The sequence below is a fragment of the Phycodurus eques genome, chromosome 5, assembly GCF_024500275.1.
Source record: "Phycodurus eques isolate BA_2022a chromosome 5, UOR_Pequ_1.1, whole genome shotgun sequence".
In the NCBI taxonomy this organism is placed as follows: Eukaryota; Metazoa; Chordata; class Actinopteri; order Syngnathiformes; family Syngnathidae; genus Phycodurus; species Phycodurus eques.
In genome coordinates, this window is record NC_084529.1 from 18495954 (window position 1) to 18518210 (window position 22257).

General features: G+C 42.1%; 1 protein-coding gene across 4 annotated transcripts in view; it reads left to right on the top strand.

Annotated features, from left to right (window-relative positions):
• lingo1a (leucine rich repeat and Ig domain containing 1a) overlaps window positions 1–21751 on the top strand; it is a 98822-nt gene extending 77071 nt beyond the window's left edge. For 3 of the 4 annotated variants that reach the window (XM_061677909.1, XM_061677910.1, XM_061677908.1), the window contains one exon: window positions 18740–21751. In XM_061677909.1, coding sequence (XP_061533893.1) covers window positions 18752–20599 — 1848 coding nt within the window. In that variant the 5' untranslated portion in view covers window positions 18740–18751 and the 3' untranslated portion in view covers window positions 20600–21751. Of the gene's footprint in view, window positions 1–17010; window positions 17096–18739 lie in introns of those variants that run through there. The other variant, XM_061677907.1, reaches the window with a different exon arrangement.
• Window positions 21752–22257: the final 506 nt, after the last annotated feature.

Genomic DNA, 22257 nt, shown 5'->3' on the forward strand with positions numbered 1-22257 from the left:
CCGGGCGCTCTGGTTTCCTCCCACATCCCAAAAACATGCATGGTAGGTTAATTGGAGACTCTAAATTGGCCGTAAGTGTGAATGTGAGTGCGAATGGTTGTTTGTTTAAATGTGCCCTGCGATTGGCTGGCGACCAGTTCGGGGTGTACCGTGCCTCTCGCCCGAAGATAGCTGGGATAGGCTCCAGCGCTCCCGCGACCCTTGTGAGGATAAGCGGCTCGGAAAATGATGGTGTCATATTGTTTCCTGTCGCTTACCTAATATGTTCCGCAACCCACTTTTGGGTCCCGACCCACCAGTTGAGAATCACTGCTTTAAGCAACAGATATTTTAACATAGAGAGAGAATATAACAAATCAAATATTGTATATCCCCTGCAAAGAATGACAAAAGTATTTTTAATTTATTTTTTTGCGTGTGGGTGGGGGGGGGTTGTTGTCCCATGACGTCGACAATGCATGTAGCCTCCCTTAGATGCTGCCAGTGTACCTAATGAAGCGTCCACCTGCCAGACGCTCTTCTCTACTCACGTCTGGTGTAAATGGCAGCGTCGCTTCACGACAGAGGCTCCACAAGCCTACTTGGAGCGTGGAGAGCTCGCTTGGAGTGCCAGCCCTGAACCACAACTCCGAACCCGAGCACTACACTACAAACTATCACTCGCGCCCGTTCAAGCGTGGCAGTCGCAAGTGGAAGCCGCCCTTGTGCGTTTGTTCGTTTGAATGGATGTTTGCGGTGGAGCAGATGTGACAGCATATTGTCGTTTGGCAGCACGGCGCTAATCATCCCCACTGATAACAATTTCTGCATGCACAACACACAAAGAGTGAGTCGTCCCATTTCACTCGACAAAGCGTAATATTCATAATATCAGGGACCGACATGATGCATTCCTCACAGACGCCAGAAAAGAAGTTTTTAGGCCTTCTCAATGTAATGGATTGTATTCAATACAATAGAAGATAATTACGCCCAATTTTGATTGACACTGTCAGCGATGTCGCTATTTGTGTTATTACGGTTTGCAGTGGTATACAAGTACACTGCGTCATACTGAGAGTTGTTTCCAATGTTCCAACTCTCGTAACTAAAATATTAGCATGATGCAGGACAATAATTGCACACCACTGCAAACACCAATGATCAGCATATTGATAAAATAGAACAAATCCAGCCCTCCTTTGAAGAGCAAAAAAACCTCTTGTATTTATATTAATTTCTAGTTTGTGCAATATTAATTTAGAAAATAAATATATCATATACAGTCTATAATTTGATACAATATTTATAAGTGAAAAGTCAACCCTGTATTGGCAGCATTTATAGACACATAGGTTGTTTTAATGAAACTTGTTATTCCAAGTTTTGAATATTCATAAATAATTGATATTTGTACTTATTTCTAGATTCCTGCATGATAACTTTAATGTACGTCTTGTAGATATCCTTGAGGTCCAACAAAAAATTGTACAACACAATATCTCCAATTGTTGTTATTATTCTATTAAAAAAAAAAACACACAACTTTTTTTTATCCTGCTTCTGGATTTTAAAAAAACAAAAAAAAACGTTGTGTTTTTGTTGGACAATACAGTCAGACCTGGATAGCCTAGCCTTCTCGCTTTTGTATCGCGTCAATCAAAAGTTAGGTTTTTTTACTTTATAACTACGTAGCTTTTCCCCATCCGTCCATCCATTTTCTACCGCGGTCGGGTCACGGGGGCAGTAGCTTTAGCAGGGACGCCCAGACTTCCCTCTCCCCAGCCACTTCATCCAGTTCTTCCAGGGGGATCCCGAGGCGTTCTCAGGGCAGCCGGGAGACGTAGTCTCTCCAGCGTGTCCTGGGTCGTGTCCTGGGTCTCCTCCCGGTTGGACGTGCCCGGAACACCTCACCAGGTAGGCGTCCGCGAGGCAGCCGAATCAGATGCCCCAGCCACCTCATCTGGCTCCTCTCAATGTGGAGGAGCAGCGGCTCTACTCTGAGCTCCTCCCGGATGACCGAGGTTCTAGCTCTAAGGGAGAGCCCGGACACCCTGTTGAGGAAACTCATTTCGGCCGCTTGTATCCGGAGTCTCGTTCTTTCGGTCACGACCCACAGCTCGTGACCATAGGTGAGGGTAGGAATGTACATCGACCGCCTTTCGGCTTAGCTCCTCCTTTACCACAACGGACCGATACAAAGTCCGCATTACTGCAGACGCTGCACCGATCTGCCTGTTGATCTCCCGTTCCATTCTTCCTTCACTTGTGAACAACGGTCGTAGAGGGTTGTACAGGGATCAAAAAGCCTGTATCGGGGCGTTCGGTACCCCATACTCCCAAAGCACCCCTCACCCCTTCTCCAAGTCCACAAAACACATGTAGACCTGTTGGGCAAACTCCATGCACCCTCGAGGACCCTGCCGAGGGTGTAGAGCTGGTCTTCTGTTCTACAGCCAGGACGGATCTGAGATTCGACTTTCCGACGGACCCTCCAGCACGGTGGCCCTCGCGGGTAACCGAGGGGGGCCACGGTGACCCGCGTCCAGGCAAGGGAAACCTCAATCTATTAATATTATATAATAAATATAATAATAAATCGTTTTTTTCCCCCACAGCTTTCAATTCAAACAAGGTGGAAGGAATTAAAAACAGTTTGAAGTCGAAGTCAGTGATAGAACAAAATCTTCAGGCTTCTGGTAGAAAGCAAAATGAAATAAAAAAGACAGAAAAAGCCTGCTAGAACAACTGAACTTTATTTGGGGTTAATCTGAGGCGCTTTAAATGGTGGCAGGTGTGTGCTGACTCCCGTTTAACATGAGTTTGAATGTGATTAGTTAATTCTGAACACAGCCACATCCCAATTATAAATAAGAATGGGTACATACTAGATATTAAAGACTCAATTTAATTGTACAGGTCACAATAATGGTGGAAAAGTATTTGAAATGATTTATCTCAGTCTCATTTTTTTAATATCACAAACACCTATCATTGAACAGGGGTGTGTTGACTTTTTATATCAATTGTATGTCCTGCATGTTTTGTCAGTGGCTGTTTGCCTGCCATTAAAACAATTTGAAAAAAGGTTTAGTTCAGTAGTTGTTTTCAAATGACGGCAAAGTATAAAAGAGTGACACTTAATTGAAATGCTTAAATGTGCTTCAAGTCCATTATGGCCTCCCTTCATAAGATCAGTGTTGGGGCTTTTTCCTTCATTTATTATGCAATTCAAGACAACAGAAGCTTTGCTTTAGGTTAAATGAGGGGACGAGGCTTTTTGTTCCCAAAACGCTCATTATGTAGCGCTCTGTTCAACATCCTTGAAAGCCGCTGGTGGACAGAGAAAAGAGATTGTATTTTTTGTTTTTTTTAAACATAGACTGTGGGCAGAGGGGAGGGAAATTACTGGAAGAGGAAACGGGAGGTCAGATTTCAGGTTATCGACCGGACAGGGTGGCATGGAGAGACATTTGCTTGCGTGGCATCAAAGTGCTACAAAGAAAAACAAAAATGGGCCAAGACAAGTTAAAAGACAAAAGCCATTACAGGTCTTGTACTATCGCTAAAAGCAATGTTAATGTTAAAATTGTTGTAGTCGTACTTAATAATAAAGTCATTAAATTGATTGTTAAAAGAATTGTGCCACGTCTTGAAGTAATTCAGGCAAGATACAGTGCGGTGCTTGTTGTTCACTCAGTCTCACCATGTCAGCTATGCTATTGGTTACATAACATGTCATCTTTAAAATTCAAATGCATCTATATCGAAAAGAAAAATGCTTTCTTTGGTAAATGTGAATGGAAATGAATTTTCAGTTTGCCACAGTACATTTACGATCGGTAAACCTGCCAATCGAGATGGTGATAGCTGCGTAAGTACATATCGGCAGTCGCCAGTTAGCAAAGAAAATAAAATTTTAATGTCAGGTGCCTTCTGTAAATATCTGTTGATGCAAAGATGTTTTTTTCCCCGTTATTTTCTTTTATCACCCGTTTACCTTTGATTTCAACTTTTAAATATGGAGTGGAATGAAACGTGGGATGGTACTAGTTTGATATTTGAGTTCACTTCAAAATGAAAATGTGCTCAAAACTGGGCTTCACTGTCTGATTTGCAATTGACTTCAATTGAATCCTCTAATGGCTGTGTCGTTAAATTCACAAAACAGCAATAAATCGTTATAAAACTCCACAACTGAAACTGAACTTTTGTGGCCTGGCATAAATCGTCAGACAAATTAAGGGCTCTTACATCCCCTCGCTGCGGTAAAAGAACCGGGAGACTCAGCACGGCGACAGTCAAAACTGGGATAACGCCAATAGATAAATAAATAAATAAAATCCAAAGATAACCGCAGGGTCATCTGTTGGATCTCGTCGGGCACTGCCCCACTTTTCCCAGGGTCACGGAACTAATCATCTAGCTTGTCAGGTTAGAAGCCTTCCTTAGATACAAGATGAGCCCGATGGAGGTTTGTTTTCCCATTTATCAACATATCCTTCCATCTTTGCGGTCAACCTTCTGACTGAAGTCGAATTTAACCGAAACAGCAGCAGTCCGATCACTGCTTCTTCCCGCTCCGCAGTCAACGTGGTGAATCAGGCCCGGCCGACCCCGCCGTGCCTCCATTGCCGAGATAGAAAAGCTTAATCCACGTCCTCCGAGAGATCGCCCAGGAAGCCTTAATTAGCCAGATAAAACCCCACATAATGACACTATTGATACAAGATGGGGAAATGAGGACTAAGCTCTCGCGAAAAAAAAAGCAATTCAAAGGCCGATGAATTAGATCGGAGCGCAAAGAAGCCGCGGTGGACGTCGAAAAGGGTAGCTTGCGCTCACAATGCAGCGCGGCACTGTCTCATCTCCACCTGCTCTCGAATTCTTCCCTAAGACGCTTAGACAAAAAAAAAAAAAAAATGCTGACCTTCATATCATCAAAGATTATGAGGAGGAAAACAACAACAGTTTTCGGCGTGCTTAAGCAATGGCCCTCACGGGAGACGGAAGCAATTAAAGGCAAAATTACTTGTCTAAGCTGTCCTTGGATCCTCCCGCTCGCTATCTCGGGCTCCCAGTAGTCGAGGTCGTAAAGATAGAGCAGGAGAGGCCCAGAACCGTGCGAGGCCGGCTAATCCGAAGGCGACTAGAGGGAGCCAAATCTCGCGTTTTGACAAAAGACGATCGAGGTATTTCACATGCGACAAGTGGATCCGTGACAAGGTCACCCCGCACTTAATACCGGCACGGCAATGACACCGCAAATCCCTTGTCAACACTCTCGCTCTGAGAAGTTTTTTTAGAAGACTTCTATCAGCTTTAGAGTGATTCCACAGAAGCTAATACGGAGCACCCGAGAACCTAATTAGAGTCTGATGAAGGTAGCGAGCCGAGGCGCGCGATCCGAGGTGCCACTCATACCTGCGTTAATGAGCGCCGCTTGGTCTTCTCTCTTTGTGCGCCCACAAAAGACAGCCCGGCGACACACTGGCGGACGCACGTTTTTGTTTGAAGCCGCTCTTTGTGGTCTTGTCATGTTAGCCGTGTGGCAGCGTGACTCGCGTGACATTTACAACCGTGTGCAAAATCCATCCATCCATTTTCCATAGCGCCTGTTGTAATTAGGGTCGCAGGCGAGCTGGAGCCGACAGTATTCCAGCTGACTTTGGCCGAGAAGCGGTGTACACGCTGACTGCTCGCTGGTCAATCACATATAGACAAATACACTCACACCTATGGACAATTTAGGCCAGCCGTCCACAACATTTTTTTGCGTCACGGATTTGTTTCTGAAGTCAATTGCTAAAAACACACAAGGACTGAGAACTATGTCGTATTCAATTATGGAGATATAATGTTAATCTCTTTTTCACCATTTCACATTTTCAGAGTTTTTGGGGCGCCGTGGCTAAAACAAAGTCCAGTGACGCATTTTAGCCGCGGCGTTAGTCACCCTCCTCCCCAATATAAGAACTTAAACAACTGTGTTCGCATCAGCGGTTATCCAGCGCAATTACGACGTGCTAGCTCGCTATGCCAACACCCCGAAAATACATCTTCCCTTCGGATAGTCTGCTGGCGTGGCCGCTTGAAAGTGCCTTGTTCACAGATCATATTTTCCATGTACTGCTGTCTAATCATAATGACGGTTTTAACGAATATGACAAAAAAAACTTTGATTCAAAACGCATACAGCACTAGCCATCCACGCTGCACTGAACTCCAACGCTCACGTCAAAGTATTTGTGCCGCTCAAGTATGAGACAGACTCACTTAGCTGCGTGAAAGTCCGCCGCTAGTTCACGTGACGTACACAGAGTTCGACGATGTCGTTTAGTACATTACATTGGCATATAGCCGCTAATGCAACAATAATAAAACATCTAAGGGCTCCGTACGACAAAAGCTGATGGACCATCCCTGGTGAATGGACTGCACAATTTTCTTCACTTTCTACATATTCCCGCCAACACGTCTGGCGGAAAATGTGAGGAAATGCGGAGCGCTTCAATTATTTATTTTTCCCATTTGCATATGTAGCCCAGTTTGAGAGCCGGGGTGAGGAAGGGTTGTGTTACGGAGGGACATTACTCCTGAGGATCTTAATGTGGCATACGGCTGGCTTGGGCAATTTACAGAGCCCATTACCTCACATCAGGAGCAATCACTTGATGTGGAATGAAAGTGATACCATATGCCACCTCCATGTTCCACACGTACGCCTGCAATATTATTAGATTATTTGCCGGGATTGGACGGGTTACGTCGCCTCTCATTCCGCCAACCTGATCGCTCTGGCGCACTCCTCCCCCTGCGTTAACCACCATCACCACGAAGCAAATCTCACAGGTTCAAAAAGTACTTTGCACTTCCGCCAGCATCAGTCAAGGTCAAACAGCATTTCAGTTTCTGCCCTTGTATGACAGTCCTCCCGCCGCCACCCCCGATCGCAAGCCTCCTCAATCAGTCCAGGGGCGCAAACGCCCTCGCTCCCCCGTTAAAGTTTGAGAGGTTCCAAGTGGCTGCGCAGAGGTCATACATAGGCGGCCGCTCAACTTCACATTGTCACACGCATAAACTTTGAGTTACACACGACGGCACGTAGCTCACAACTCTTAGCTGGCAGCTCATTTACAGACTTGTCAAAATAAAATTGCTCATGGAATAAATAAACCCTATATCTTCAGGTCGGTGGACAAATAGATGCCGTACCGTAGTTAACGGTGGGGTGTGTCGCTTAAACCGCTTTAATAAATGTCAGACAGTTTGATGAGGGACGTCGGTAGCTGCCTGGTCGACGTGAATATAGTGTGACATCACCATCGGCGCATTGAATTTGACAAAAAAGAAAAAATGCATTAATAGGATGAGTATCACTATAAAGTGCCTTTTGTGTCATCGTGAAAATGTAGCAGAGTAATGAAACTCTTAGAAAAAGTAGCCAAACATTTGAACACATACCAGTACAATAAGTCTCTTAAAATGTGTTTCCTTCAATTTTTCTTTTTTTTTTGACTGCTCTGCTAACAACAGTGTGTATAATAAGTCCTTAAATGATACAAAGTAGATTTTTGTTTTTGCATGGTTTAGTTGTTCACAACAAATTATTTTCTAAGCCAAGTACCGTAATTTGTCATGTCTAATACACTTCCGGGTATATAACACACCCCCAAAATCGACTCCAAAATCACGACTTCTCTTCTAGCTATGTATATGACGCACCATCAGTTTGCTGGTGTTCATGCTCGATACTTGAATTATGACACATATCTTATTCATCTTTCATGTCACTCCCTCACCATGCATTTCTACTCGAGTTCTCATATTAGCAAAGAACAAAGATGGTGATCGAATCAATGCTCAGTGATATGGTAAGTATAACATTTTAATCAATGACCACAGGTGACGCTAGTCCGTTTATTGTAAAACAAAAATACGCAGCTACTGTGGACCGTAGCCGATGCCACAAACCACAAAAGCAAAACGCAAAAGTTAGTTTGCGGGCTCCGCCAGTCTCTCTCCCGTTACCACAGACCGAGTAGCGAGATGTGTTCACGACCGCTCGGAAATAACAGCGCTCCACGCAACAGCTCAGGGATCAGTACACAACATGCTCCCACCGCTGTTGAAAGCAACACACAACAACAAACACACATAACCAATTCGCTACAGTACTGTTGAAAATAGTACGGTCCTAACGGGTCATTGGTAAATCAAGACGAGCGAAATACACAACGGGGGCTCGGCTTTACAGACGTGCTTCGGGTACAAACTTCAATGGATGCGATTTCACGTCATACATGCTAACCTATGTAGTTTGCCGTGTAAAGAAAAGCAACATGACGTCAGCTATGGGAAGTTGGCAACCTTTTAGAAACTGACAGCTACTTCTTGGGGACTGATTAATGCGAAAGGCTACCACACTTCTGAAAGAAATCATTTGCTCACGTGATCTTCATGTTTTTATAAAAGAGTAATTCTCATTTGTTCATTATTTACCACAATCATTATCAACGCTGATTTTGTAACTATAAATACGCAACACATTATTTCTGTAAATCTCTGCAAGCGTTTACCTTTTCAAGTAATCTCTTCACCAACATTCCTAGGAAATCACAATGTCCCATCACCGGTGAAACCCGTCAAAATGTACAGGCTAGTTTGCTCCTCTTTTCCCTTTCCAGACTGTAGCGCTTTACTTTAGTTGTAGCGCTAACGTGACCAAGTCAACGGCAGCGGGATTTACAGCAAAAATCCATTTGTGATCGATGGCCCAGCGGACCGTCGCCTTTGTTACAAGTCACTTACAAACCAGTTTTGCGCACATTCACAGTCAGCTCATTCATACTGCAGAGCTCATGAGTCATATTTCACACTGTATGCATTTTAAATGTCTGGTTATTATTCCAGGTCCGCTCATCAAAGCATCCGTCCAGTTCGCTGGGCGACGAGTGCGCGGGTGTGACCCGCCGGTTAAATCAAGCCTCCCATTTCTTTTCACTCTGCAGTGGAAGAAAACACATTTTGTTGTGTCATTGCGCTGGAACACAATCTATCAGAGCGCTTCAGCGGGCTTATGTGCGCTTCTTAAATGCCCCCGCGGCGCTTAGGAAACTGCTTTTGTTCATGAGCCCATTCCTATCGAAGGAGATAAATTGTGAAGCAGCAAATTGAAATGACTTTGGTGTGGCAGTTTGATACAACGGTGTGCGTTTTGGGCTCGTAAATCAAGATGTGTTGGGGGGAAAATACTCATATTTTCTTTTTTCTATTATTGATGTATGTATGTGTGTGTGTGTGTGTGTGGTTTTTTTTTTGAGTCAAAATCATTTCTCCTCGCAGTGTTTGGAGGTGTGGTCACGCAGGTGCTGGTTGTAAATCCATGAAATTCTTTGCCGGCTCTGTCTGAAGGAGGTTCACCTTCATGGATGTCCGGAAAAGAAAGACTGTTGTGTTTGGCTCAAAGGTGGAGGACAAGAAGCTGTTTTTGTTGCTGGTTTTTGATCGACGGTGAAAAATGGCAGTCATCACGCAACGTGCCTCGGGAGACGGATGGCTTGATTGTTCCTATAACTTGTTCAATGCCGTCGGATTCCTGCTTGAATAGGAATGATGTCGGATCATTGAACAAACTTTGTTGTCTTTTATGGAAGCTTTAAGACGTCGGAATGAAAACAAATCAAACGAGCGCACTCCGTGATTGGGTTCCTTCCATCACGGCCCAACAATTTCCCAATAAAATATCTGGGACATATGCCAATGGTGTGATACCTGGGCGGGCTATCATGCAGAATTTCCTGCTGTTTCTTTATCAGAAGCTTGTTTTAAACAGAACAGCGGTTTAAAAATCATTGTGATGAATGAATGACAAAGTAAAAAGTCTGAATACTACAAAATGTGTATAGAATGTAAACATATGAAAATGTGTGTATTTTGCAAGAACAGTTGCAATTCAATTTTTTTAACGCAAGAGCAGTTTTTCTGAATGAAATTGCTATTTTTTTTTCCACGTACCTAAATTATTACATGCCGTTTTTAACAAAAATACTTTTTTTTTTAGTTGAATACTTTTTAATCTTTTTTTTAATTCATATTTTCCCTTTTTTTGCATAAATTCCTAAATCCATCCATCTATCCATTTTCTTTACCGCTTCTCCTCACTAGGGTCGCGGGCTGCTGGAGCCTATCCCAGCTATCTTCGGGCGGGAGGCGGGATACACCCTGAACCGGTCGCCAGCCAATCGCAGGGCATATATAGTATATATATATATATATATACATATATATAGTATTGCATTTTATAGCAAAATTACAATTCTATTCTTAAAATATTAACATTTATTTTCCTAAATTACTACTTTAAAAAAAAACATCTTGTCTTTTGAAGTAAAATTAAGACCAATTAAAATATTGAGGTTTTTTTGTTTTTTTTGGGGGGGGGGTCCTCCAGTTTTGGGTTCATTAATTTTTTTTCTTTCTTTCTTTGAAATATTGTGTTACGTGTTCTGTTCGGACTTACGGTAGACTAGCATGTTCATTGGACGCTGTCAGTGAAACCCCGTTGAGATGCGGAGGTAAGCATGCGATTACTCTCGCCTGTGCGGCCTGTGGCTTCCTCCCACTGACCTCGTACATGCAGATTAAGTTAATTGGATCCTGTAAATGGCCAGTAGGTGTGAACGCTTATCTGTCCACATCCATGAGCCACGTTAGAGAGCCAGTCCAGTCTCTCGCTTCATGTGTCACCTAGCATTGCTCGTGCAATAGTGGCTTTGGAGCATAAATAGCTGCTTCTTGGTGGAAAAATGAGGCGTCATAAAACGAAAGGGGGATGTGTCGGGCGGGTCCGCTGCATCTTGTTTATGGGTGTCTAAATAATAAGAATCCTGTTGATTTCAAATTATACCTAAGCAAAAGATAAGAGGCTGCCCTCATTTTGCTGTTTTCTGCTACACTTGCACTTTGTCTCACCTCCCCATGAACTCATTTACGTCTCATTTTACGAGGCCTCGATGTGAGCAGCAGAAAAAGGACTTTTTTATTATTTTTTTTGAAGCTAGACTCCCACGTCACTCACAATTAAAATCAAGATGGCCCCGGCCCCCCCGGTACTGTCACCGTCACCCTTCATAGAGGATATAAAATCTCTATTATTTATGACTATGAGAAGCCATGTTTGCATGTTAGCTGCCTTGCTCCGAAGAGCCAGTTTAGCTGCAGTCACAGCTGTAAACGTTTACAGCCTGGAGATGTGCACTCGCTGGCCGCCGTATTAAATCTCTTGTCTGCCTTGACAAGGCGCAAATGCAAAAAAACACTAGCAGCTAGTATACTTTGGATAAACCGATTTTAATGATTTAACAGAAACAACACTCATTTTGATATTTTTATTTATTTATTTTTTTATTCGATTGATCTGCATCATCCCACACTCATCAATAAGGTCAGGGCGAAGAGTCAATTGTTAGGGATTCACAGTTGAACGCATCAATGACCCGTAAACATCATGTCATCATTAAATATCAACCGTCTATGTCACTGTACTTCTGATTTGGTGTTGAGTCTAATCCACTAACACGTTTCCACATCTTGTTTGCCTTTTTTTGTCATTTGATCGATAGGTATAGTGCATTTTCTGATTCATAAAGAAAACATTTACATTGTCATGTGTTGCATGTGAGACTAAATAAAACTAATGATTAATATTACCAGAGAAGGTTAGGTTTTCGACTGTTTTTGTTTCTTTTGTTACCTTACTAATTGTTGACAGATTTGGATCACTTTGGATGTGAGGAATGGTTTAACTTCAGATTATTAGCTAGGTCAGGATAGTAACCTGGATTTAGATCATTTTTGGAACACGATGTTGTAAATGGATTATGAAAAAAGTCTTGTTTTGATATGACCCATTGATGATTTGTTAAACTGTCGATAAAATTTGTGATTTGAAACTTGCATAATTATAATATCAAGACATAACTGACATAATTGTTTTTAAGGAATTTGATGTGTAGTTTTGTGATGCTTAATTTGACTTTTGATCATTATCTAATTCTTGATTCGATCCAGATCATTTTTGTAACACAAAGAGCTCAAAAAGTTCTGAATGTATTTAAAGAAATTTGGCAGGGACAAATGCTGCTTTTCAATAATGATCTAGATTTGTTAACCTCTTTCTGCATGACTTTTTCAAACGCTAAAGAATTTCATGTATAGCATTGTTATGACCCTAAAATTTTTGATCATGACCTAAATCGCTCAAAAATGGTGTCAATGTGAAATGGTATGGATCTGGATTTGGTATTCAATATAAAACGTTTTAAAAACAAATATAGCTTAAAACGTTGTGATCTCTGACAAAATTGACTGCGTGATTATCTGGATTTGTAAAAAAAAAAAAATATATATATATATATATATATATATAACTGACTCTAGGACACATTTGTGAACTTTTGATCATGATCATGTTTAAAACACAGACATAATGGAGTTTGAAAAAAAAGTGTTTTAACCTCAGTATGACAAAAGAACGAATTATAGTAGTTCACTTGTTATAATGATCTGCATTATTAATCGGAATGGATTTTATTTAAGGATGTAAATTTTGATCGATTGATGATTTGAAAAAAGATTTTTGTTAGCTTCAGAATGAATCTAGGATGAATTTCAAAACTTTCTAGATGTGGATTTGTAATCCGGATCCAAATCATTTTTCGAACACAGCACAAAATGTCAGAAATGGATTTCAAATGTTTCTATATGTGAGTCAAAAGAGACAAGATTGCTATTACTATTGTTTACTGCTGTTAAACTTTTTGGAAGTGAGTCTCCACTTATATTGAGGGAACATAGTGTGAAAAAAAAAGGTGCTGTTGGATTATGGTCCTTAGAAGTGGTGTCTTCTTAAAACTTCCTCAGAGGCGTGTGATGAGAATAGGCATTAGCAAGCCGAGCACCTGCACAGGAAGTCAAGCCCGGTGTGAGGTGAAGTTCAGGCCAACAACGCCGACTGCCATCGCGGACGTAGTTGTTTTCAGGACAACAGCTGGCCGCTGTTGGAATTCTGCACCTTGTTACACCAACCGGCTTCTTGGCCCGGCTTAGGGCTTTGGCGTCCATCTGTCGGGCGTCAGCTTACATTTAAGCCCTGGCATTTCACAGGCCCGCCCGCAGTCAGCCATCCCACCAGGCAGCCGGCTTTAGCCACCCCATGATACGAGGGTCAACTTTTTGTTGCTCTTGAAATTCAGCAGGGCAAGCAGTATTAAGCAGCGTGAAAGTGATCTCACTTGCTCGACAGCTAAAGATAAATTGTGGGCTCCCTTATACTGTACATCAAAAAATTATTCTGTAATAACAAAAAAAGTTCACTTTATTTGGAAGTATATAGGCATGGTGTGTACTGGGTTTTCATATGTTGATTTAATTTTAAAGTGTAGTTCTATATTTTTCAGTTCCAAATACCTGTGATTTAGTTTTGTGCCTTAAATTGCATCCCTGTGATCAGTTAGTATGCACACACATAGAAGACAAACTGAAGAAATGTGAGGTTGTTTTGTAAAATGATTTTTTTTTAAAGTCATTAAATCTAAAGATTTTCATAATGTACTTGTTATGTTTTGCATTCAAACAAATAGTTTTCCCTTAATCCCTTACGTATTGTTACTCATTATTATATCAAGTATGGTGTGATTTTAGTAGTCCGCCCCCTTTGACATCAAATCAGGCAGTATGAGGCCCCTGAACTACAATGTTTTTATACCCCTTGTATACAGTTCAGTACTTTTCACAGATAATGAAAAAAAAAAGTGCTTAACATTACAGCTCCAAAATACAAAGTAATATGAAAAACCGTGTATAGTTGTATACATAGTTAATTTTTTTTAAGTTTGACATTTTGAATTTGGGATGATGCAGTGCAACTGGAAACACAACCACTTGAATAAAAATATTGGTTAATTAATACTGGACTGAACCGGTTCCCGATCCCGTGACCTTGAATAGGATAAAAGAAAAAAATACAGAAAATGGATGGTTGCCGGTCCATCGAGAATAGAAGTGTTCCGTGAGTGTATATGTTGGGTCTTTAAATGAATCAAGTAAATACAGGTGAGTCCATTGAAGGAGAGTCTTGCAGCTGACTAAGCACTTTGGAAAAGAATGAGCTTTAGAGGCTTTTAATGCTTTGTCCTGCAACACATAGCGTCAGCATCATGGCTGGGGATTTTCCTCAGAAGCTTACAGGTATTTACAATGGCGTTGAGCAGCGCTCGGGGCTAATGTGCCGTGTCAGGTAGACCAAAGCTTAGGCCACTGGTGAAGTCTTTGGCAAGCCCACACAAGCAGTTTAATTACGCGGCACAATTAGATTTAGCAAGCAGGAAGACTGTCCAAAAGTGGAAGCGTGGAGTCTGTTTGACATCAGGTTGCATGCCCGTTTATTTCAGCGCCTCAAAAAAGGAAGACATACATTTAATTTGTGTCATAATTATTGATATTTACAGAGGCTGACGATGGATGGAAAAGTAACATATTTTTTTTTCTATCTGAGGTTTCTAAGTGAAAATTCTAAATTAATAGTAGTCCCTTGTTTATTGCATGGGTTACGTTCCAGAACCCCCTCACGGTAGACGGAAATCTGTTATGTAGCAGACATATATGACCAGATATTCATTTTATTATTTATATATATTTTAAAGCTGTATGCATATTACCAAAACAAAATATGCATGTGAGGTGCAGGTATTATTTTTGTCTTCCTATAGTAGCGATAATCACGTTCTACACTGTAGTATCTGAGACTTTGAATGTGTGTAGCTTTAAAAGGCGGGGCCTGGCCTGTTGAGTGATGTGGGGAATCAGCGAATGAAACTGTAGAGTTGGCTGTTGTTAGTTCAGGGTAGCAGCTGGCTGATAAGTGGCTAACCGTTAGCCATTCTGTGTTGAGTGTCTCTGAGTGCCAGTTGTGGTGATACATTATATTTGCAAATCATGTTCAACCTATATTGAATTGAATACACGACAAAGACAACATATTTAATGTTCAAACTGATAAACTTGATTATTTTAAGCAAATAATCATTAACTTAGAATTTTATGGCTCCAACACGTTCCAAAAAAGATGGGACAGGTGGCAAAAAAGACTGAGAAAGTTGAGGAATGCTCATCAAACACCTGTTTGGAACATCCCACAGGTGAATATGCTAATTGGGAACAGGTGGGTGCCATGATTGGGTATAAAAGGAGCTTCCCTGAATTGCTCAGTCATTCACAAGCACAGATGGGGCGAGGTTCACCTCTTTGTCAACAAGTGCGTGAGAAAATAGTCGAACAGTTTAAGGAAAATGTTCCTCAACGTACAATTGCAAGGAATTTTGGGATTTAATCATCTACATTCCATAATATCATCAAAAGGTTCAGAGAATCTGGAGAAATCACTGCATGCAAGCGGCAAGGCCGAAAACCAACATTGAATGCCCGTGACCTTCGATCCCTCAGGCGGCACCGCATTGAAAACTGACAGGAATACTTCAGAAAACCAATGTCAGTAAATACAGTTGGGCGCTACATCCGTAAGTGCAATTTAAAATGCTACTATGCAAAGCAAAAGCCATTTATCAACAACACCCAGAAACACCACCGGCTTCTCTGGGCCCGAGCTCCTCTAAGATGGACTGATGCAAAGTGGAAAAGTGTTCTGTGGTCCGACGAGTCCACATTTCAAATTGTTTTTGGAAATTGTGGACGTCGTGTCCTCCGGGCCAAAGAGGAAAAGAACCATCCGGACTGTTATGGATGCAAAGTTCAAAAGCCAGCATCTGTGATGGTATGGGGCTGTGTTAGTGCCAATGGCATGGGTAACTTACACATCTGTGAAGGCACCATTAATGCTGAAAGGTACATACAGGTTTTGGAGAAACATATACTGCCATCCAAGCCACGTCTTTTTCATGGACGCCCCTGCTTATTTCAGCAAGACAATGCTAAACCACATTCTGCACGTGCTACAAAAGTGTGGCTTTGTCGTAAAAGAGTGCAGGTACTAGACTGGCCTGCCTTCGAGTCCAGACCTGTCTCCCATTGAAAATGCGTGGCGCATTATGAAGCGTAAAATACGACAACGGAGACCCCGGACTGTTGAACAGCTGAAGCTGTACATCAAGCAAGAATGGGAAAGAATTCCACCTACAAAGCTTCAACAATTAGTGTCTTCGGTTCCCAAACGTTTATTGAATGTTGTTAAAAGAAAAGGTGATGTAACACAGTGGTAAACATGGCCCTGTTCCAGCTTTTTTGGAACGTGTTGCAGCCATAAAATTCTAAGTTAATGATTGTTTGCTAAAAAGATTCAAATTTATCAGTTTGAACATTAAATATCTTGTTTTTATAGTGTATTCAATTAAATATAGGTCGAACATGATTTGCAAATCATTGTATTCATTGTATGCTGTGTTTAACACAACATTCCAACTTCATTGGAATTGGGGTTGGATAAAAACCACACAAAAAGAAAGTCCAGTAAATCTACTGTGATGACAAACACTTGACTAGACTTGAGCTTAAAAGAGCTGCAGAAGCTTAAGCAAAACATAATTGTCCGACTAATTAATCTTTGGTAATCAGTGATGTGATTTTAAGTGGTCTGACACCAGAGGGCCTTCACTTGTTTGAGCAGCGTTGTCTTACTGTTTCTCAACTGTATCCTTTCCTTTGAGAGCACGCCCCCTCTCACTTTCCTTTAATTAACAGTATTCTCTTGGAGTGTTGATTGGAATTGAGAAGTTCATTATTTCATTCTAAGGACATGCCTGCAAGGGAGTGATAGCAATAAATCATTCAATAAAAAAAGACTGTTGCCCATTGTGTCAGTCAGTTTCCTGATGGATCTGCATTTTTTTTTCTCACAACCATCTATGTGGAGGAATGTGAGAGCCTCCATAACTTGCTGAGTGTGCAAACATGGAGCTTTACCAACAGGGGGATTATGATTGGATCACTGGCCCGACTGAGTTGCAGTGGTAGTCGAGTCAAGCGTAAAAGCATCTCATTGACTCGCAGCCAATTTGCAAAATACATATGAGAGAAGCTGATGGATGGAGTAGAGCTCGCGGTAAGGCCACTCCCTCTTCTGAGACCCCCCTCCCGGTCGTGCCGCATCCACTCCAGGGATGATCGATATGGCTTAGTCAAGAAAAATGATAGGCTGCGCTGCAAGGCTCTGGGTAATATCATCGTCTCTGTCGTCTTAATTAAAGATGCTATCGTCCAATTTCTAGTGTTTGCCTTTGACCTCAGAGGGAGGGTGTAACATGAAATAGAAAGTTTAGACTAGACCAACACGCTTTCTGTCTTGTGGTTGAAGTTCTTCGCAGTTGGTAGCAACACCTAAATAATTAACTTGGTATCATTCCAGTCTGGCAGTTTGGCATTACATCTGATCATAAAAGAGATGATAGACTAACTTCCCTGTAGATTAGTTTTAATTTTGCTTGTACATACAAAATAATTACAAAGAAACATTTTGGCTGCTAGCAGCAATGAGGTCTGAGCACTCCACGTTGGGTCAAGGTGAGTATGCAGTTATGGTATCTATACAGTACTGACAGTAGGGAATCCTTTGAACCATTCAGGGTGTGACCTTTTTTGCACACAAGACGTTTGGTACGGCACTGACTTTGTGGAGTTGAATTGTTAGAGCAAACTGCAATCGTGTTTTGTCCGCAAGCAAGACGAAGACGAAGGTAGTTTTCTTTTCCAGATTGGTACCAGCAAACTGTCTTGTCGTAGTTAAAATGCGGCAGCAATCGTCAAAATCTCTAGGAGGTCATTTTTTGAAGGAAACCATGGAAATGGCCGCTTAAAACTGTTCAAGAAGCCCTTCGCACAACCGAAAGATCGTCACACAATTGCTCTTAAGGTTCTTCTACATGTTACTACCAGATTTCATTGTAATGCGACTCATTCCGCCGAGACTATATGGACGTAACTGGTGGTAACTTAAGGTTTAATTGCAGGCAGAAAAATACATGAACATATGCCACTGAAATTAGTTTATTTTTATTCCATTGTGGCCATGGGCTATGTTTTGTCCGTATAGATGGCACGGGTTAAGTGTCAGCCAAAGCACATACTGTACATCTCATTTATCATCACATTCCTTCTACTATTTCTGCTTTAGTCCCAACTACATATTAAATTCAGACTTGAAGTAGGAAGAATATGGGGGTAAGCCTTAGTGGAACAAACCCTCGATGTGCACAGCGGGTATTAGATCGCAGGCTGAAAAATGTTAATCCTACTCGCAGCTGCACCCCTGTCCCTAGTTATTAGGATGATAGCAGTCACTGATTGATCACCTGCAAGCTGTGCGGTGGAAATGGTGCCCTGAAGAAAAGCAGCAATAACAGTGCAATGCCAGATTTAAGTGGATTGCCTGCATTGTTTGGCCTTTGATTTTGAAGTCGAATGCGGGAGAAGTGTGCAGACATCATAGCGTACTCCCACTTTTTACTGTCAAGTCTGTGGCAGCAATATCGCAGCATCAAATGATCCTTTGTGGCAAATTTATAGGAATAGCGTCACATGAGAACGGTGTCCTTTTAAAAATGTATTGATTGTTGAACTTGAATGAAAACTTTATAATAAGGGCGTGTTACTTCTACAGTTCCTATTTCTGTGCTGCTGTACTGCTTCTGCCTTTCACTGATATTGATTTTCTAACGCCACGCTGTGCCTTATGTGGTTGTTCCCCCAGGTAACCGATAAGATGGCGGCTCGGGAAGCGACTGGGCACAGCTTCCTGGTGACGTGCTGGCAGCCCGTTCTGATCCTGATGCTGGGCGCAGTGCTGTCTGCCTCTACCACTGGCTGCCCGTCCCGCTGTGAGTGCAACATCCCAGAGCGCACCGTGATGTGCCACCGCAAGAAGCTCATGACAGTCCCCGAGGGAATCCCCGCAGAAACCCGGCTGCTGGATCTCAGCAAGAACCGCATAAGAAGCATCAACCCTGACGAGTTCGCCATCTTTGCCAACCTGGAGCACTTGGAGCTCAGCGAGAACACGATCTCCACGATTGAACCCGGCGCATTCAACAACCTTTTCGGTTTACGGACATTGGGGCTCCGTAGCAACAAGCTTAAGCTGATCCAGCTCGGGGTCTTCACGGGCCTGAGCAATCTCACTGAGCTGGACATAAGCGAGAACAAGATCGTCATCCTGCTGGACTATATGTTCCAGGATTTGTACAACCTGCGTTCTTTGGAGGTGGGCGATAACGACCTGGTTTTTATCTCCCACCGCGCTTTTCATGGCCTGAGTAGCCTTGAGCATCTGAGTCTTGAGAAGTGCAACCTGTCCTCTGTGCCAACAGAGGCCTTTACCCACCTGCACAGTCTGATCACACTTAGGCTGCACCACCTCAACATCAATATCATACGGGATTACTCATTTAAACGTCTCTTTAGGCTCAAAGTGTTGGAGATTGCCAATTGGCCATATTTGGATACAATGACCCCAAATTGCTTGTATGGATTAAACCTGACCTCCCTGACCATAGCAAATGCTAACCTGACCACCATTCCTTACATCGCCCTAAGGCACTTGGTATACTTGCGTTTTCTTAATCTTTCCTATAACCCGATCCATACCATTGATGGAAATAAGCTCCACGATCTTCTGCGTCTTCAGGAGTTTCACCTGGTTGGAGGGCGACTGGCCATGATTGAGCCCTACTCATTCCGGGGTCTCAATTACCTGAAGATTCTCAATGTGTCTGGGAACTCCCTGACTACTTTAGAGGAGTCCGCATTCCATTCAGTAGGCAATCTGGAGACTCTGGCCTTGTATGACAATCCCCTGGCCTGCGACTGTCGCTTGTTGTGGGTTTTCCGGCGACGCTGGAGACTCAACTTCAACCGGCAGCAGCCCACCTGCGCCTCCCCTGAATTTGTCCAAGGCAAAGAGTTTAAGGACTTCCCGGATGTCCTGCAACCCAACTACTTCATCTGTCGCAAGTCCAGGATTAGGGATCGCAAACCGCAGCAGCAGTTTGTCGACGAGGGAGCCATCGTTCACTTCGCTTGCGAGGCGGACGGCGATCCGGCTCCGGTGATCATGTGGCTCTCCCCGCAGAAGAAGTTAATCACCACCAAAACAATCGGAAGGATCTCTGTGTTGCCAGATGGTACCCTTGAGGTCCGCTACGCTCAGATTCAGGACAATGGAACTTACATGTGTATAGCAAGCAACGCGGGGGGAAATGACACCACTGTGGCTCACTTGCACATTCACAGCTACTCGCCTGATTGGCCATACCAGCCCAACAAGACTTTTGCTTTCATCTCGAACCAGCCTGCAGAAACTGGTGCTAACGACACGCGAGCCAATGTCCCTTTCCCCTTCGATATAAAGACGTTGATCATTGCGACCACAATGGGCTTCATTTCCTTTCTGGGCGTCGTCTTGTTTTGCCTGGTGCTGCTCTTCCTTTGGAGCAGAGGCAAAGGCAACACAAAGCACAACATCGAGATCGAGTATGTGCCGCGCAAATCGGACGCTGGCATGAGCAGCAGCACGGTGGACGCTCCCCGCAAGTTTAACATGAAAATGATTTAAAGAAGCGGCCCTTGAAAGGAATTTTAAAAAAAAATGGTCAAGTAGACATTGTTGAGTACTAAGTACTGGATCCTGGTGTGTTCACATGGAGAATGACTTAAGAACTTTAGAAGGGCAGTCGCTGACTTTCAAATGAGAGGCAATGAAAGCATGCCCACCGCAGAAAGGCATTAGTGAGGTCTATATGGCTCCTGGGCTGATTTTATTGAAAGTCATGTTAGTCATAAAACGTTCATGTTCCTGTGGATCTATACCCGTCCAAGCTGCCAGAATGCAAGAGGTAGATTGTGTGGCCACTGCTGTTTTGTGTCTGTGTTTCTTTTATTTTAATTTGCACCTCCCACCCCCACACCCTGAGGCAACATGCCAAGTTATGAATGATGTCAGTATGGGATGAAACACAGATGACGCATTTGAAGTTCAAAATCAATACATTTAATCTGATCAGTGTTTGAACTGTGATTCTTTTGTCCTACTTTATGATTTTGACCGTTAATAGTCTGATTCATCAGTGTCACACCCATTGATCAGAAATTCCCTCATGAGTAAAGTACATGTCAGAAGAAGAGGACACATTGTTTGGATATTAGTATGAAAAGAAATTGGAATTGATGCACAAAGGGAATTTGGAAAAAAAAAAAATTTCATTTGGAAATAGCAAGATGGATCTTTATGGGAAAGCAACATTTTGGCAAATTTTTACAAACAAGTACACATGCAAAAAAAAAAAAAAACTAAAATTTGAATAAATATTGATTATATTTTTGTCTTTGAACATGAAAATGTATTGGTCTTTTTTAATTAACATGTTTTAATTACTTAATTACAATTCATCACCATAGAAAAATTCCAGCTACCGAAAGTTTTAGAATGTTACAACTCTTAAGGTACAATACCAAAATTCCCCCCCACCCCCAAAAAGCACAAAACATTCTGGACATATTGAGAGATTTGAGATTCAGTACAGGAATAACAAATTTTATTGTACTTATCGTCCTACTCATAACATTCTTTTTTAGGAAAGGCCAAAAAAAAGCAATTTTTAAAATCTGTTTAATGGGAATAAATAAAAAAAAAATAAAGCTGCTATAAGAACAACTGTTATTTTGATTACACACCACTGATGATCAAATTTATGTTACAATGTAACAGTGCTGTAGGTGTAAAAAAAAAAGAAGAAGAAAAAAAGAGAAGTATTTTTCCGAGTCACTGAACATTGTTTGAAATACCTGACATGAACATACAGCTTAACTTCTGCATCCGCATTTTAGAAGATGAAAGAACACTTAATCGGTAATATTGGGAGAACGAACTTGTCAGTGATTACCATATCGAATTTATGTTACCACGGAGTCAAGAGTTGGGGGATGAATCAGAAAGAAGTCTAATTATTTATTTTTGTGGGCAATGCTGTATCTTGATAATTCTGCTATTGAACAGCATTTGGTTGTCAAAAATAATGGTATCATTTGTGTTGGACATGATGGTGAGGAGGAAAAGTTGACTTCCATTTTTTTTGTGCGTTTAATATTTCATCCCTGGTATCATCAAAGCCATAGAATTGATTATCTACAGGTTTGCTTATCCCCATGAATGTCACCATGTTAGTCAGAAGATGTAAAGACACTTACTGTCCTCTGTATGAAATGCTGAGGTTC